The sequence below is a fragment of the Artibeus jamaicensis genome, unplaced genomic scaffold (assembly GCF_021234435.1).
Source record: "Artibeus jamaicensis isolate MK-2021 breed Jamaican fruit bat unplaced genomic scaffold, CSHL_Jam_final scaffold_612, whole genome shotgun sequence".
Lineage (NCBI taxonomy): Eukaryota > Metazoa > Chordata > Mammalia > Chiroptera > Phyllostomidae > Artibeus > Artibeus jamaicensis.
The window spans coordinates 4,617,558-4,635,927 of record NW_026522049.1 but is presented as its reverse complement, the minus strand read 5'-3'; the positions used below and the strand labels follow the sequence as shown (position 1 = coordinate 4,635,927).

General features: G+C 48.4%; 1 protein-coding gene across 2 annotated transcripts in view; it reads right to left on the bottom strand.

Annotated features, from left to right (window-relative positions):
• Positions 1–1,163: 1,163 nt before the first annotated feature.
• NTRK3 (neurotrophic receptor tyrosine kinase 3) overlaps positions 1,164–18,370 on the bottom strand; it is a 264,555-nt gene continuing 247,348 nt past the window's right edge. The window contains exons 17-19 of one of the 2 annotated variants that reach the window (XM_053658986.1): positions 10,829–10,870; positions 6,096–6,254; positions 1,164–3,166 (exon numbers count right to left, since the gene is read on the bottom strand). In XM_053658986.1, coding sequence (XP_053514961.1) covers positions 2,981–3,166; positions 6,096–6,254; positions 10,829–10,870 — 387 coding nt within the window. In that variant the 3' untranslated portion in view covers positions 1,164–2,980. The remainder of the gene's footprint in view (positions 3,167–6,095; positions 6,255–10,828; positions 10,871–18,370) is intronic. The other variant, XM_053658987.1, reaches the window with a different exon arrangement.

The following is an 18,370-nucleotide window of genomic DNA, read 5'->3' as shown; positions in this document are numbered from 1 at the left end:
AGAGACTGGACAGGTGCTCTGGACCGAGAGTAGCTTTAGACACTTGGGCCTCTGAATTCCTGCGATGACAGTGCAAAGGGAGAGAGGCGCATCCTCCGAGAAGCTCCCCAGGCCTAGGAGCCCTGGAGGCAACTGCCTGCCCCCGGGCCAGGCCGAGGAGGCTGTCCTGAAGTGACAGGGGGTGCTGAGCAAAACTACACAGTGACAAAACACTCTTAGAATCCGAGAATTTTGGAGGTGTAAGGGGGTAAGAGAGAGGGGGAAACCGAGGCACGGTGCAGGGAGCCTCACGGGCCCCCTCCCCGCACAGGCGGAACACTGCATCCGCACCCTGTGCGGGGCCCAGGCTCTGCGCTCCACCTCTTTCACTGGCCACGAGCACCCCCTTCTGTGATTTTCCCTGGTCAGTCCCCAGGCCCCGCACACTCTGCACAGAGAGTCCCACCAGGGCAGTCAGAATGAGGTCCCCCTCTCCGCTCCCACTGCTTACTGCCCTTTTCCTCCTGCCTGTACAGCAAGCAGCTGCTTGCGATGGACAGGACGAAGGCAACCCCATGGCTGACATGGAGGCCTGGGGGACTAGGACCAGGGCACCCGGGACCTCGGTCTCCTTCAGGGCTCCCCTTGTTCCCGAAGGAGCTGCCTTCTTCCCTTAGGCCACCACGACTCCGGGCCCTGCATCAAACCCTAACACATGCCTCACGCCCTTCCTATCTGCCCCTTCTTCCCAGTCCATCAGTGACTGTGAGGTTCTGGAAACACACAGCCTAGGAGACGGAAGCCACACAGTCCTCCACTGACTCCCTGCAGGCACACCTTTCCCCAGGTCACCCAGCTCACACCCTGACTGCTCCGCTCAGCCCACACACTAACAGCGGCCCGAGGGCCTGCAGGGGGGGAGAAATTGCTGCCACGAGGCAGCAAGGGCTCGTCTGAGGGAGCCAACCCAGAGAGCTCTCCTCAGGGCTGGGAACATGGCACCAGGCACTGAGGAGACTGGCACTGAGCTCCAGCACCCCGCCCTCTCCTCGAGCCCCCTCCCCCACCCACCGCCCCCATCCAGCTGAGCAGCCTCACTGATCCTGGAAGCCCGCCTGCACCCCACAGTCCGAGAGCAGCTCTTTTCTGTTTGAATAAAAACATTTGTTGGTCTACAAAAAGAAGCAAAACCACAAACACAAAGTTTAGTCCCGAGCCCCACACGAAGAGGCCCATGCTGCAGGTGACCAGGACGTCCAGGATGACGACAGTCCCTTAAACTGGCCGGGAGAGTGCAGGTCAGAGCATAGCCCCCATGAGGCTCCCATGGGCCAGGACCAGTCCCTCAGGTCTTTCTGTGCTTGGTGTGCAGTGGCAGGTGGGGCTGGTGGGGCTGGTGGCCTGGGAGGGGAGTGTCCTGGCCTCCGCAGCTGGAGGCTCCGTGGGGCCAGGCCGCTGGCTTTGCAGGCATTTTGCCCTGCATGTGGCGCATGGCAGGAGGCCAGAGATGGCGCACTCAGTCCTTGGCAGCAGCAGCTGGGAGGGCAGAGGGACCCGGTGCCACAGTACACGTCCCACTCCCTCCCCCCAGGTCAGGGCTCAGGTTCATTAAGATGCCGGACCTGCGGCAGTGGCCAGGAGTTGGACATCTCCCAGAGAAGCCTTAGTCCCTTCTCCACCCTGCCCCACCCCCAAGAATGATTCCTCAGCCCCACACTTCTACAGCAGCTCGAAGGCAGATGCATCAGTCCCTCCGTGAACTGGAAACGTGAGAGGAATGCCAAGGGGCCGGCTGCAGGCGCCAGAGGCTTCTTCTGCTGCCTGGCTCCCTGGAGCCAGCCTCCCGAGACCTGCCCCTCCCGCAGTGGCTCTCAGGGACTCCGGAAGCCAGCAAGTGCAGATAGGGCCTCAGGGAAGCAGAATGAGAAGCAGAGGACCTGGGGAGCATCTCTTATGAGGACCCAGGAGGACTAAGTGTCCTGCTGTTGAGACCTTCTGTGTCCACGGGTACAGACTACAGGGCAGACATTCCCTGCACCCCAGCTGCCCAAAGGCCTGAGTGGGTGGTGAGGCCAAGGAGCCCTGCCAGTGATGGAAAGACGGGGATGGCGCCTGGATGGGTAGAGGCTGCAGCTTGTTCTCTGTGGACCTTGCCGTTCAGGAAGCCCAGGTCCTGACGCTCTGAGACCAGTCACAGATGCCTTTCAGGGCTGGCAAGGGACTGGGGCTTGGCTGGGGCGCAGCTGACATCCAAGACGGGTGCATCCCCCACCTGCAGGATTCTGTTTCATTGCTGCTCTTTTCCAGCGTTTACCTGTAGGCACCGCCGCTGACTCCCCAAAGCATCGGGTCAGGACTGCGCTCCCCGGAACGGGCGAATTTCAAAATGGTCTTGAAGTGGATGGGTTCCTCCTGAAGAGGGAAGGCGTGGAGACAATGGCCGGGGTGGGGGGTGCAACTCAAGGCGCCCGGTCCAGGGTTACTTTCTGACTGAGCACGGCCAGTGCTGCCGGACCACACACCTGTGCGGGGCCCAGGGGCACCTCCAGACGCACTGCGGCTCCGCCTGCCCCACCATGAGACTGTCCCTCTGCATCCCACGGCCTTCTGCTCCGAAAAGCTGCAGCGACATAGTATGGGCTGCAGCTTAAGTCAAAGGGAATTGTCCCTCGTGTTCACAATATTTAAGAATCTCTGAGTCGTCGGTACAATCTTGTGGTTTCCACATCAGCAGCTTCTGTCTGTCTGCATTAGACAAGGTATCTCTGTAGATATAGATAGATAGTTAGATATATAAATATATATATATGCCAAACTGCCTTACAGCGTTTTTTTTTTTCTTTCTTTTTTTTTTCAGTGTTGTATATGTAGCAGGCACTTGAGTTTATATGAAGATGTTCGCTTCAGTCAGAGGTGGAGGGAAGGGGTGGTGAGGCAGAAGGGGGGCGTGTGAGGCTGGGAGAGAGGCGGCAGAGGACGGACGCGTGACCACCGGCCAGCACTAGCCAAGGATGTCCAGGTAGATGGGGGTGGCTTTCCCCAATGCGTGGAGGGTTTTGTAGATCTCCTTGATGCTTAGCCGCTGCTGCGGTTCCCTCTGCCAGCACCCAAGCATGACGTCGTACACCTCTTTGGGGCAGACGCGGGGCCGCTCCAAAACACGGCCTTGGGTGATGCACTCAATGACCTGAAAAGGCGAGGAGAATGAGGACGTTACTTACATCGGGGCTCGGCCCGGGGCCCAGCAGGAGGCCACCACATCCCCTGCGAGACTCCATGCAGAGCCGAGTGCCCTCAGCACAGGCCGAGGGCAGGGCCGAAAGCAGCTCGGAGTCTCTCGTGGGTCCTGTGCGTGCGGGTTGTGAGGACAGCGGCCGGCACCGCCCTGGGCACGCCGCCTCCTGGGCCGGGCCTCCTGATACACGCCTCCTCTGCCTTCACTCCTCTTCTAGTCCTGAAGCTCATCTGGGTCACTGAGCTGTGCTCACTGTCCACTTGGAGTGGGGCTGGCCTTGGGCTGTCCCTCTGCATCTTACGAGCCTGCATGACTTTGAAACTCCCTCGATAAAGCTCTGCACCAAGGGCCCTGCACGGCCCTCTCCCCTCCGGTCCCACTTCCTGGAGAGCTCCCCTCGGTCACGGCCTCGGAGCACATCGCCACGTGTGTCCCCACGCTACGGCACAGGTCCCATCCTCGGCCAGGCCCCCTGCCCTGCTCTCTGCACTGCGCCGTGTGTGCCATTCCTTCTCCGGCCCCTCACTCCCCAGCACCCCGCCAGGCGGCCGGGGCCAGCACAGTTAGCCTCATGGGGTCTCAGCATCCTCACTGGAAGAGGGGGACCCAATGTCTGCTTGACCACCTAGACGTGTTACAGGGACCAAGTGAGAGTGGGAAAGGGGACTACATGATCACACGCACTGCAGGGAAAGCTGCAAAGAGGAGTGGGGGAAAGCACAGCAGGAAGGCCGGACCCGGCTCAGCAGGGTACCCAGGACCCAGCCTGTAAAGTGCAGTCCAGTTTCAATTCCTCCACGGAACTGCTTTGCTGATGCTGAATGTGTGAGTTTTCAAGGCTTCACCTTCCAAGCCTCAGTTAGTTTTAATTTCTCTGACTAGTTACTCCGCCACTGAATGACCCAGGTCGAACCACTCACCGTGAGCTACAGTCCCCTCATTTGAGGACAGGTGGTGATGACAAAACGCACAGAAGCATCTCCAGTTGAGTACCTGGAAAATGTTACTTCCTCTCTTTGCCTCCCCTCATCTATGCTTGTCTGGGGGAGAGAAGTGCCTTTTCTCTCCTGCTATCTCCCCACGCCGCCCCCAACAGCGTGTGGCCCCATGGGTCTCTGACCCTCAGCTGGCTTGTCCACCCATCCCTGTCACCTTCCTGGTCACCTTCACCTGGGGTCTGCGATGGCTCCCTGGGCTCACCTCTCTGCCAGCCTGACGGGTGTCCGGCAGCTCAGGTCCCCTGCTCTCATTAGAGCCCTGTGTCCACCCACCATCCCCTTCCCAAGAAAAGGGACCCAGTTCAAAGTGCAGCCACCTCTGCCGGTGCCAAGACCAAATGCACTCAGCAGAGTCCCTGCCCACGTGGGGCTGCCCAGGCCATCCATTCCCATAGAGAACCCAGTGACCAGTGGCTGCCAGTACTTGGCTGCTGCAGTGGGTGGGCAGGGAGGGGGGACAGGGGCAGGAGGCCTGCTTTCAAGGCTGACACCTCCCCAGGCAGAGTCAGAAGTGACTGCAGACACTTTGTTGGCCCCAGTGAGCCAGCCTGGGCATCCAGGCCCTCGGCTGCCTGTGATACTCCCACCCAGACCCACCTTCACAGGCCACCAGACCACACCCCCCCCCAACTGTGCTCAGGGGATAGGAATGGGCAGGTGTGCATAGGTGCACACACACAAGTGTGCTCACCACCAAGCCCAGCCCCAGGGACACAACAGTAATTTTTAAAGGCAGAACAAATGGGTTCTGACACACACTCTCTCATTATTTCTAAAGGGGAGTATCATTTTTGTCTCATTCTGGGAGATCTGATCGGGGCCCATTCAGCTTGTGAGCAATGAGATAGCACAGAGTCAAAGAAATGCCTTCTTCACAGACTCTGACATTCACTTAACTGTGTGGTCGGGACACAGGAAAGCAAAGATGCACACAGCTTCCAAGAGGAAAGATAAATTTCTTGATTATCCAGATACGATTCCAATATCAAAAGGCCCTCATGTTCATATTTTTCCAGAAAGCAGAAGAGCATAAAAATAAACGCCATCTTGCACAGGTCCGCGGAGTCGGCAGACAGAGCCGCTCGCTGTCTGCACACCGCACTGGTCCCTGGGGCCACCCGACTCCGGCCCAGATGTGGCTGAAAACTGCCCTTTGACCATGGCTGGCCAAGTGTCCTCCACGTCCCAGGAGCTCTCCCCTCTGGGACCCTGGCCAGCCCATCTGGGGACCCCCAGCACTCCCCTTTCCTTCCTTGGTCTTGAATCTCAAAAGGTGGAAAGCACTGAGTCCGTAGAGCTAGTATGCTTAGAGAAATGCCCGGCACTAATATTAATTATTAAAATTTAATTAGTATTTTTATTATTAGTGTAAATTAAAATTATACATAGAGTGTTAATCATTATTGTGTTTGCTATTATAATCCACTTCACTCTCGGGAATCCGCATGCGTCTCCATCAGTGACCTGAGCTCCGCCCTCCTGACTGCCGGCCCAGCCCGTCCCCGGGCGGGCCTCAGGCTTCTGGGGACACAGGCCACGGGGGCCCACTAGGCAGGAGGTGCTTCCACAAGACGGGACAACTGAAAAACTCATGGTGGTTCTTTGTGACCAACATCTACGATTTTTAAGCGTGGCAGAGCAAACAGAACATTGCCCTGCATCTCAATTCACACGTGTGACTTCACACTCTCTTGAAAACTGTACCTAACCCCCTACAGCTATAATTTTTTTCCTGCTAAGAAGCTCTCCCCGACTCAGTCTCATGCCCATGTCCCCTTTGCCGGCTCCGACCTCGTGCTCTATACACTGCCTCCAAACCCTGGCCCGAGATGCCCCTCGTCAGCCTTCCCCAACTCGAGGCCCCCATCCGCCCCGCCCTGTACCTCTGTGTTGGACAGCTGGAACCAGGGCTGCTTCCCATAGGTGAAGATCTCCCAGAGGATCACCCCAAAGCTCCACACGTCGCTCTCCGTGGTGAACTTCCGGTACATGATGCTTTCAGGGGGCATCCAGCGGATGGGGAGCATGGTGTGTCCTCCAACCTAACGGGGGTCAAGACAGAGGCACACAGAGAGTGACCGGATGGCCAGAATCAGTCCCGTCTCTCTGCTCTTCATATGCAGACACACTCTTGATGCATTTTGTTCTAAGACAGACACCACTTCATGCAGCTTGTATCAGAGGCCAGTGGAGAGACTGAGCAAGATAGGAGACCCACAGTAGTGCAGGCAGCTAGAGTAGCAATTAGAGAAGACACCTAAAAGGAGGTAAGTTTTTCAGCACTAAGTGCAAAGAAAGATCACAAGACAATCTCAGGAAGAGAGGTGTCAGGACCTGGTACTACAGGAAATCTAACCCTGAGAAGACATTCAGAAGGGGCTCAGTAGAGCCACTGAGCGAGGCCCTCAAGCATCGGGGTGTGTGCGGGCCTCGGGGCAGACCCATTGCCCAGGTGGTTAAGGCACAGCATGGTCCACGTGCACCTCACCTGTAGAACTGCAACTTCAGCTTCTAGAGGACGATCCTAATCTCACCACGACTCAAATCTCAGCGTTTCAAGGGGCGGGGACCGGGAGGTTCCGAAAGTATGAAGACCACATGCTACTAAGAAGTCAGTTGGGCCAAAAGACAATGCACAGCAGCTCTAAATAAGGGACTCAGAGGCCAGTAAGGAGAAACTCTTAAAAGAGCCCCAGGTGGGTCTACAGACCCCAGAACCAAGGGCCAGAGGACATGATGCAGGGGCCTCTTCCTGAGAAAAACGTTAGGGGGACCATCACCATGCGGCAGGCTAGTGGTGTTAGCAGAAGGGAGTAAAACCCCAGCCTGTTTTAGAACTGTGGGACTAACTGCATGGTTCGTAAACAGAGCCCTAGACACTGGAGCTTCAGGCCCTGGCTGGGTGCTCGGTTGGTCGGAGTGATGTCCGCACACGCCAGGGTGGTGGGGTCAGTCTCTGGTCGGGCACACGTTGGGGGGGGGGGGTGCAGTGAATGCACCAATGGGCGGAGTAAGCACCTGACCTTCTCTCTCCCTCCTTCTCTCTCCCTCTCTGATAATCAATTAAAAATAATGAACTTTTGGCTAACACATGGAAGTTTCTGTTGGAAAACTGATTAGTGCTGATATAAAGAGCTCTCCACAAATTTCTGACACACTACTCATCAGAAGAGCTGTTGCTATGGCACACCAGTCAGAGGAATAACAGAAGACACTTGAGAAAGAATGGCTTACTGGGCTATCGGCAAGCTTACTTCTAAAAAGAGAAAACATGTCGCCTTATCCACGTGAAGTATCTGAGCAAATCAATGATATGGGTTTGCACAAGCTGTTTCTGGCCTGGGATTTTATAATTAAGATAGCTCTGTATCAGGGTCAAGACAAATGATGATGTTTCTTTCAGGCAAGCAAAGACTCTGAAAACTGACCACTCACAGCCTTTCGGAAAATGAAGGGACAAAAACTGAGGATGTACTACAGAAAAACAGAAAACGATTTAGACTATGCAATGACTTTGGATATAACAAACAGCACAAAGCACAGAAACCACAAAATGCGTTTAAATCTAAATAAAGGTTGCTAATTTGGTAGTAGAGTGTGATACAATTACCAATAAAGGCTTCTATAAAATAGACATACAGCAAATACTACTACTAATAGCGCTAATAGTACTACCGCTGCCAGCAATACTTATTTGGAATGAAACTTCTAGATCATTTCAACCACAAGTGCACAGAATATTAGGTGCAGAAATAATTAAAAGCCCGATCAAGGCTTTGTCCTCAGAAAGCAGGGCGAGGGAGCTCATCAATGACCATCAGTCGTTGGTTCTAGCAGCTTAAATTTACGGGGGCTTGCTAACATTTTAAAGTGGTCTCTAAAAGAGTGGGAATAGAATATATGGCTTCTAAATCAGTTTTAGGAAAATAGAACTAAAAACCTCTAATACCAAAAGGACCACAAAAAGCAGTGGGATAATGGTGAATAGAAAGCACAAAATGAAAAAGTTTAAGTAGCATCATTACAGACAGCAAGTACAAATACAATCTCTTAAGTAAGAAAAAACCACGTTAAAAATATAATGCACGTTCTTTAGAAAAGGTATCTATAAATATCAGAAAATATTAAAGATGAAAGAATACAAAAATACAATAAAGGGGAAGTACATGTATGTTGAATATTCAATATACATTGCAACATATATTAAAAAGATAATATATTGAAATTGATTATATAGGTTATAAATTTCATGGATTTTATATCCATGAAAAAATTTCAGGATGCCAAGCACCATGTGGCAGTGATTTATATCATATTTGCAGATGGCAAAATTCACCATTTTGATCATCATAAACTTTTATGCTCCAATTAAAATAGCAACAAAAAAGTATAAAGAGTAAAACAAGTTATAAATAAAAGAAAACTGACACAGCTACAATTATAGTTTAAAAAATTAGCAGATCAAGAGTACAACATAAGTGAAAATACTTTTTTAAAATGCAAATAACGAATTTTAACTGTTACATGTGCTGTGTAAGTTTTTCAGCCTCCCTAAAAGTTGCATATTATTCTCAATTGTCTAAAAAAATTTGATAAACACTAATCACTACATTATGCCTCAAAGGAAACCTAAAATTCCAAGTGAAAAAAAGTAAACCATATAAAGTAAAAAGCAAGAACCATTTCCTGTACCAAATAAAATAGAAACGAAGAACAAAAGGATACATTTTTTTAAAAAAAGGTTCTCTTTGGTCAATTAAAAAAACTATTTGGTAAAAGATAATTAAAAGTAAAATTTAAAACTTTCATAATAATATGAATTGTACCTAAAGTAAGTTTTGAAAAAAATTTATAGCATTTAAGCACTTATTTATAAAAGTTAGAATTAAATTAGATAAGAATTCAATTTTTTTAAAGGTAGTAAAGACCTACAAGGAAAATTTATAGAAAGCAAGGGAAAAGAAGTAATAAAAATATAATGAGGAGCTGGTATAAGAGAAAGCAAAGAAAACAAATCACGAAAGGCCGGGGAAGCAGACTACCTCTACACAACCAACTGCTAGTTCTTTCAAAAGCAATATAAGCCTTTGGCCAGGTCAGCCAGGGCCACAGAGCACACGGTGGAAAATGGTAAGAGTTCCGCAATAATAAAATGTGAGATATAGATGCCATGACTGAGTTACTAGAAAATATTCATTTTTAAAAAGTTATGAAAACCAAAAACTTAACTACAAAAACACTTTCAATTGCAGAAAAAAAAAAACCCTATACATTAAAAAAAGTACAAGGAGAAGATGGTTTAATGGGTTCTACTAAAGTTTTCTACCTATTTATACTTTTCCAAAACCAAACCAAACCAAACCAAAAAGTAAATAAAACCTCCCCAAGCCATACTCTGTGGCTTCAATATCCCTGTTGACAAAATCAGTCAGGCTTAGCAGACAGTCTTCACTATTTGAACACAGACACAGATATGTCATTTATATTGCATGTAAAGCTGTCTCAGTTATGAATACAGTGTCAAAACCTAAATAAAGCATTATCAAATCAGCAAGAGATTATAATCCCATATTACAACTCAATAAGTTTTATTCTAGAAATGAAAGAATGCCTCAGTCTTAAAAAATCTGTTTAATTTACTAAATTAAAAGATAAAAGAAAAACTATCCTTTTAAAAGATGCCAAAATTTTCCAACACCCTTTCCTGATTCAAAGCTCTAATTCCTTACTAATAGAAGGTAAGTTCCTTCATTTAACACATTAACCGTCATATTTACTGATAAAACATCAGAAGCATAGAGGTGTCTCCTATCCCTGATTCTAGGCATCTCTGGGTAGGTGGGCTCCTAGCCAATGTAATGAAGCAAGAATTAAAACAAGGTAAAATATTTAAAAGGAAGAATCAAAATTGCCGTTGTCTGCATGTGATATGACTATTCAAGGCAATTAACTAAGAAGCAATTGGAACAATTACGTGGTTTAATAAGCTACCCAGATGTGAAATGGACACACAAAATCAAATTCTTCTCACACACCAGCAGCCGGTACTTTAAAATTCAGTGGGACATAAGACTCTTTGTATGAAGGAAACATTGAAAATTCCTAGGCATGAACCTTAGCAAAAAATATAGAAGGTCTAGCTAAAGAAAAGTGTTGAAAAACATAAAAAGAGATCTAAACAATTAGAAAGATGTCTTTTCTTTGGAGAAAAAGACTCAGCATCCTGCAGCTCATAAATCTCTCATTCCTTGTTAAAATTCATCTAAAACTTCAGCACAATCCAAATAAAGACCCCAATGGAATGATGCATGGAAATTGACACAATGATACCGGAAGTCACCTAAAGGAGTGAGTACTGAATAAAAACTCAGATATACTTGAGATAGAACAACAAGGGATATTTATCAGATAGTAATACATATCATCGAACTTCGGTAATGAACACACTGTGTTATTGGCATAGGAATAGACAAGTTTCATTGATCAATGGAGCAAAATAGAGTCCAGAAGCAGACTCATACATAAACATCAGAATTAAATATATGAAATGATGGGTTAGTAAGCAAAGCATTGGGACAATGAACTATTCATTTAAAAAGTACACTTAGATACCTACCTCACACCATATACAAAAATCATTTCCAGATGGATTAAAGAGCTAAACATAAAAAACAAAACAATAATAATATTAGAAGAAAACTTAGAAAAGTATTGTACAACCTTAGGAGAGGAAGACCTTCCTAAATAAGACACATGTTCACAAAGCCATAAAGAATAAGAACTTAGAGATACAACTTGTAAAAGTGAATACTTCTGCATGGCAAAATGCAAAATAAACCCAGTTAAAACACAAATGACAGGGAAAAAAATACTTGCAATACACATAACAGAGAATTAAATTCCATATATTATAAAGCAATCCTTTATGTTAGTTTAAGAAAGCAACCCAACAGAAAAATGAGTAAAGAGGAAGAGCAGGTGATCCATTAAAAAGCTACAAATGGCCACAGACACATGAAGAGATGCTCATCAAATGACAGAGAGACACATTTTTTTATGCAGTGTGAGTGACATGCAAAGGACTGACAGTCTCTGGTGCTTGAGGAGGTCTGAGCGGTCGTCCTCGAACACTGCCGCCGCTGGGGGTCCAGCAGCCATTTCTGAGGCCCTGTGGCAGAAGCTGCCCACGCTAGCGATGTAAGTGGCCTTTTAACCCAGTAATGTCATCTCTAGGAGTCTTGGGAAAAAACTAGGTCTTGTGAGCAAAACACCTGGTTGAAGATGTTTATGTCATTGTTTTTAAGGGCAATGATTCGTTTGCCACCAAATGTGCCTGCAGCAGTTTTAAAGAAGTATCGGAGAGTGATGCGTGGGGATTGGACATACGTTAAAGGAAAACTCGAGACATTCAAAATATACACCGGCATTCTCGTTCATGTAAGAACAGGAATGCATAAGCAAACATATCACGGGGCAATAACATGTCACTCTGTAAGTGCACAGGAAAAACCCAGAGAGACAGCGTCGCATCAAAGCACCGGCTTCCTCCGGAGAGCGAAGTGCCAGCAAGCCCGGACCGCAGAGAAAATTCCACTTTTCACCGCGCACATGTCTATGCAGTTGGCAATTTCACCTTGATCGTGTACTACATTTGAAAATTTAAAAACAGTTCAAGGAAAATGAACATACGAATAAAGAGAAACAAGTGGACCTAACTGATTTAAGTTCTATGTCGTTGAAAGGCGGTGTTTTTAGAAGAAAGTTATGTTTGTGACTGAACCCCAGTAGGACCTTTCACTGGATCTGGGTTCTTGATTTAAAAAACAGAAGTCGGGAATCCTGAGCATTTACCATGGATTCCTCCCAGCTGGTTCTGGTGTTTGCCTCGTGTGATGGTTTTATACAGGGCCCAGAACAAGTGTTCCGAATGGAAACCTCCCGGTTTGCAAGACAGGGAAATCCAAGTGTGCTGGTGTGATGTCAACGAGCTCATGTGTTTGCGCAGAAAAGCATCAGAAGGGTATCAATTGCCTACAACTTCTCCCCACCAAGGAACATGTATGGAGCTTCCCACTGGGCAGCAGCACCAGGTGGGGGATGCATGGATGGCATTCCTCCAGGAGTGAAAAAAAATATGTCAAGAGGCCAGGGATACAACCAAAAGGAATAAGCTGGAAGTCAGAGGTCTGGGCTTGGACATGACTTCTGATAAGCACCTGGTGTGCTTGAGTTTCAGTTTCCTCATCTTCTGCCCAGGCGTCAAGCAGAGCCCTGCCTGAAGTGAGGGGACACCCCTAGGCATCACTAAATGCACAACCAGACACAAAGTGCTGCGATGGCACCCGTGTGTGGCCTTCGTGCTTCTGCAGGGCACCACAGACCCAGACCCCCCAGATTTCTCACAGAGATCCATCTAGACTCCACTGGTCTCCCTCCAGGGCTGCCCCCAGCCTTCTCCATGCTGGAGAGGGCTGGCCTGGGAAAAGCAGTGGTCAGATCCTCCCGTGGAGAAAAGCACTGACCTAGGCAGACAAGCTATGGCTGAAACAATAATCTTAATGCGTAAACCACTAATTCATGAACGCAAGCACCAGCCGCTGGGTATTACACTCCGCCCCACCTAATCCCCTCTCCCACTGTCCTGTTTCACAGAGGAAAATATGGCCACTTGTCTGGGCTCTGCCTGAGAAATCCCAGCCAATGATGCAGGCTCTCAGTGAGACACACTTGAGAATCTGAAGGCTCAGCCATGAAATGGGATGCATAAGACTAAGGCAAAAATGCCAAGAAATGAGTGTAGAAACAAAACCAGTCCTTGGAAATCTCTGGATCACACCGCCTTGGGCGACGCCCTCCCTTACCTCTATGACTGTGGATTCAGGTGCTGCCCGCACAATTGTCCTTTACCCAGCCCCCATTCACCCAGTGACACTGGCAGCCACTGAGGATTACGGCCCAGATGACCGGCTATTTCCTTAGCGGCTGCAAAAGGATGGCATTCTAATCCCAGCGTCCCCTCTGCAGGTGGTAGCTTGGAAACCTTCAGTGAATTAGTACTTTCCTTCAGTGACTGTGTGGTTATCCCAGTGACAGCTTAATTGGAAATGCCTGGTTCTCTCCCTTTATTTACCAGTTCTCAGACTAATGAACTAGTTCCCTAGCATCCTTCAAAGGTGACCAATGAGAGGTTCGTTTTTGTTTGGTGTGGTTTGGAGACGCATCACAGCTCCTGTGTGGTTTTCTTCGATGTTATATATGCATTTTTCTTATGCTAAAAATCTTCATTCCCAACATCAGTAATATTACTTACTCGCTTTAGCTTAGTACATGTTATCTACTTATGCATGTATGTATTTTGAAATAACAGCTCGAACAGTGTTACTAGCAATGTGATCCCTGGACGCTGTCTACAATCTTTGCAGTTCTTTTGGGCCTCAGGACACACGGGGACTCACCGGGTGGTGGGAATGCACCGGAAATGCCCGCCACTTGGAGTGGTGCTTTCTCTGCCATGAGGTCACCACTTAATGTGCAGTTAGGTTTGCTAGTTTCATTTTGCTTTTTATTTTTAAGAATTGCTTTTTCTTTCTTATGTGATTTAATGGTGTTTTACTGTAATCTAAAATCTGTTACATGACTTCCAAGTCTAAACCACAAAACAAAGCACAGGAAAACCAAGTCTAACTCTGCCTCTGCTCACTGCCCTGCTCTCCTCCTCCCCTCCAGGTAAGTTATTTTCTGTTTCTTTTCAGTATATTCTTCTCCTGTTATTAACATAAGCAAATACGGATTATATGCATTTTCCTCGTCTTCTTAGGTAAAAGGTAACATCCCATACCTGTCTTCTATGGAGTTTTTCTAAAGCTGAACTGAGAACCTATAACCCCTTTAGGTTCTCCATCATATACGTATGCGCGCACACACACACGTATGCACGCGAGTGCACACACACCCTCCCCTGCCACACACCCCTACCTGCCACTCTCAGAAGGAAGCACAGATCTCTCACGCACTCAGTATCTCAGGAGAGAGAACCTACAGAGTACAAATAAACGCCATGAAATACTGATCCAGTTGTTGAAAATAAATATCTCTAGTGGGAAATAAATCCTTTGGCAAGTCAGGAAGTTTCCAGTTCTTTCCAAACAACTGAAGGAGGACAGACTTAAAAAAGAAACTTGGAAACAGATCACTATATGACCTCAGACAAAAACCTAGATAATAGTTTCGAGAACTGACTCGGGGTACAATAACAAAACTCCTTCCTTTCCCACCTTATTTGTTTATTGTAAGTAACATTCCTCATTTCCTATATTTATAAGAATGAAAAAGAGAACCAGAGTTAATCTTGAACCTTTCTTACTTTAGCAATAAATAATATTCATTATGAATACACAGAGTATTCAAGCATGTAAGAGATGCATTTCCAAAAATATTATAATTCCCATCCTTCGTATTCACTGCCTATTTCTGTGTATTACAAATAATTGTAATGATAACTCAATCCAAAAGCTCTTAACATCTAGCAACTTATGATTATTGGACATTAAAAATTAAATTTAAACCTTCATACATATTTTTGTCACACTAAATTATGACACAGTGGCCAATAAAAGGCTTTTGTGCGTAAAAAATATAATACATAAGGATAAAATTCAATAGAGTAACTGGAATAAAAATATAAATTCAAGAAGAAAAAGAAACCCTGTCAAACTATTTAAGAACTTGTTCATGTGTTTAATAGAAGATGATGAATCAAATTTTCTGGTACTTAAAGTTCATTAGATACTTTGAAGAAATAATGCATTTTTAATGTCAATATTTACAATGTTCTGAAAATGGCATCGTTGGGAACTGTTTAAAATTATATTGAAAACTATGCTGAAAATTTTACATGGCAACTTAGGACACTCGGGGTAGACGTGGTTTTGTTAAATTCCGTTAGGGGCATAAACGTGTGAGGAGCACTGGTCTGGAGACTGAGCAACCCTCGGAGCAGAGTTTGCAGCCTGGGCGCTGGCTGAGTTCCCCCCCCACCAAGGCCACATCCCAGCCGTCCTCAGGCCCACAGCGTAAGGGGCAGAATGTGAGAAGAGGGAGCAGCTGCCGAGAGCCCCCAGACCCCGTCTCCTTCTTTCCAGTCCTGGCTGGTGCTCCCAGCCTCGCCCTGAGGCCCGGGCAGTGGGATGGAAGGTGCTGAAAGCTGCGTGGCCACAGGCCTGCAGGTGGAGTTTGCACTGGGGCAGACGGTTCTTCCAGGGTGCCTCCCCCTCCCCATCCACCCACCGCCACCTAGAGCTGTTCGGAGTTCTAGAAGGCTCTGGGGTGTCTGCATCTCAGCACACAGAAAAGTGGGTGGCTGGTAGCTTGCAAAGAGCACACAGAAGCCTGCTTCTCTCACAGGAGTTCGGAACGTCTGTCCTCACACAACTCTGAGGTGTAACTAGGACACAGTGCCGCATACATCTCAGATAAAGGCACCAAGACGCAGCGAAGGTGGGCAGGCAGATTCACAAGGCACGGTAATTCTGGACCGAGGGAAGGGTTCAATCTTCCTCTGTAATCACTGACTTGCGTGGGTCCGGTCAGAACCCGTTAAAGCAGACGAGAAGACAGTGACTTTGTGAAGAGCCATAAAGCCTTTGCAACATAAGTTAATGAAAAAAGGGCTCAACCAGGAGATTATCATAAAGACAGCCATGTGTTGTGTGGGCCATTACTTCTTGTTTACTCCACTTTCACATTTCCTGGCTGCACGTCTCAGCCCGTACAAGAGACTCCATGAGCATTACGAGAAATAAAGGCTTAGCATCTGCCTCTTCCTCCCTGGGAAGTCTGCTGGTTTCCCATGTGCTCCAGTGGCTCTGGCCTCCTCCTTGCCCTGCAGGAGTCGCAGCCCCAGCAGGCACTTGAATGTGCCCCCAGGAGCCACTACTACAGCCTTTGAAATCACTGCCACTCTCGCCCCAGAGCCTAAGGACCTCACACACGCGGGCCACACAGCAGCGTACAGTGTAGACGTATAGGCATCCATGTGTCTGGGGGGAGAACGTTTATGTGACAAATGTGCCCAGCAAGGCGCATGCATGCCACACAGCCACAGACCCCCACAGAGGCCTGTCCGTCAGGCCCCAATCACGGGCGGGTGGTGACATGTCCCTTGGACACCTCCTGGCACACATGGCCTAAATGGAGGAGGAAAGGTCCAAAGCCTCCTCCAATGTGTTCTGTCTCCAAGACGGCAACAATAAGCAGTTTCACTGGAAACCAGGTGATTCACTTTGCTGACAGCTTCAAACTTGCAGAAAGACACAGCCCTCCTCCCTGGAGTTACCCCTCCTCGCTTCCCACTCCCTCCCACTGCTAGACTCTAAATAGCTCTCTCCCCACAAGTAGAGGAGACTCAGGAATAAATGGCAGTCTGCCCTCCGGGAACTCTCCCCACTTCCACCCTCTCTCCTCTACCACCTCTCCCCCCACCTCACTTTCTCCACTGAGATATGGCTAACACGGGTTGTAGATGCCATATTGTCAACTGGGTTTCCATCACTGCCCTGCCCCATCTGCCTGCTCACAGGGCAGGTGGCATTGGTGTCTGAGCCTACGTATATTCCCTGCAGGTGCCAGTCAGATTCCTGGGGCATCTCTGAGAGACCAGCCCCACCCTGTAACCATGCCCACTTCATCTCCCCAAATCCAAGGTCATCAGCACCCAGGGAGCGAAAGGAGATATCCCACAGGAATGCTGTGCTCAGAACACACAGGGCTGGAAAGGACCTTGGAAACTACCTAGCCCACCTCCAGGTTGCGAGCTGTCTGAAGTCACCAAGAACAGGGAATGAAAGGGAAGCAAAACAGAACGGATGTCCTATGCAGTGCTGCTCTGGTTTTACCGTGACATTTTCCCTGCAGAAGAGCATATGTACATAAAGGTATACACAGCAAAAACATACAGACTGAGCCTCGTGAAGTTTACATTTCTGTTCGGTCGCTTCCTCCTCTCTGCCCTGACGCATGCAGACTTTGGGTCGCCTGGCAGGACTTGGCTGGTGCCCAGCTGCGTGGGTGGGCGCCTCGGCAATGCAGGAGTCTGACTGTCTGTGTGATTTGGGTCTACAGTGCATGTGTGTGCGGTCACAAACGCGCCCCTGTCCGTGGCTCTGCCTCACTGAGGGGTGTTTCGTGGGTGAGGCCTTTACACAAGGGACTGAGATTTTCTACGGTGACATCAGACTTCTTACTTCATAAGGCAGAATTGTTTGCTTTCTTTTTGCCTCTCTCCCTTTTCCCAACAAAGTGGGGCGAACTATTATCTAGCTTCTTACAGCCATAACCGAAGATTGCAGCCCTGGGTCTAGCAGATGCTGGGAATTCTTCAGAGGGAAGCTGCAGAGGCAACTCACAAAGACGTCATTATAGCACGGCTCCCTCGGAGCCGGTCTCTGTGACAGCTTAGGCAGAAGGCAGCCATTCAGCACAGTCTTGGTGGAATGACTGTCTCGGGCTAAGCCCTCAACCCTAGGATTAGGAAAAACCCTTGGACTCTTCCAAAAATACAAGGAGTCTAACAGCCAAGAGGTTTAGTGGCGCAAGTCTGGAGGATACATGGGCCCTTTATTTGGGCTCCCCGACTCGCTCACCTAGCGCCACCCGAGCCAGAAGCAAGTGCTCAGCTGGAAGCCCCGGAACACACACCTTTTTTGTAACAGCCCCTGTTGTTCTCTGGTTCACATCCTGTGCGAACACCAACACTCATTCCGGGACCTCACTGTCCCTTTCTGCCCCAAGCAACAGATTCTCACAGAGCACACGGTGCAAGTCAAAGATGTGGTCTGAAGGATGTAACTCGACCCTCTTCTCTTCTCCCAATGCCCAGACTCAGAGCCCCCGGCTGCACTCAGATCTGCACTCAGATCTCCTCCGGAAAGCAAACTTCAGGGATGTTGTTAAAAGAGCTCACTTCACAGAGCAAAGCTGGGGGTCTCACTCAGATCCAGGGCGACCTTCCCACCCCCAGGTGCCTGCTAAATGTCACTGGGTAAAAGAAGGCAGGAGAACAGAGCCTCTTTGAGATCAATCTAAATTTTTAATTAACCTGCATGACTCAGGTACTGACAGGTTTCAGTTTAGATTCAGGCTAATTTAACAAAAATAAGAT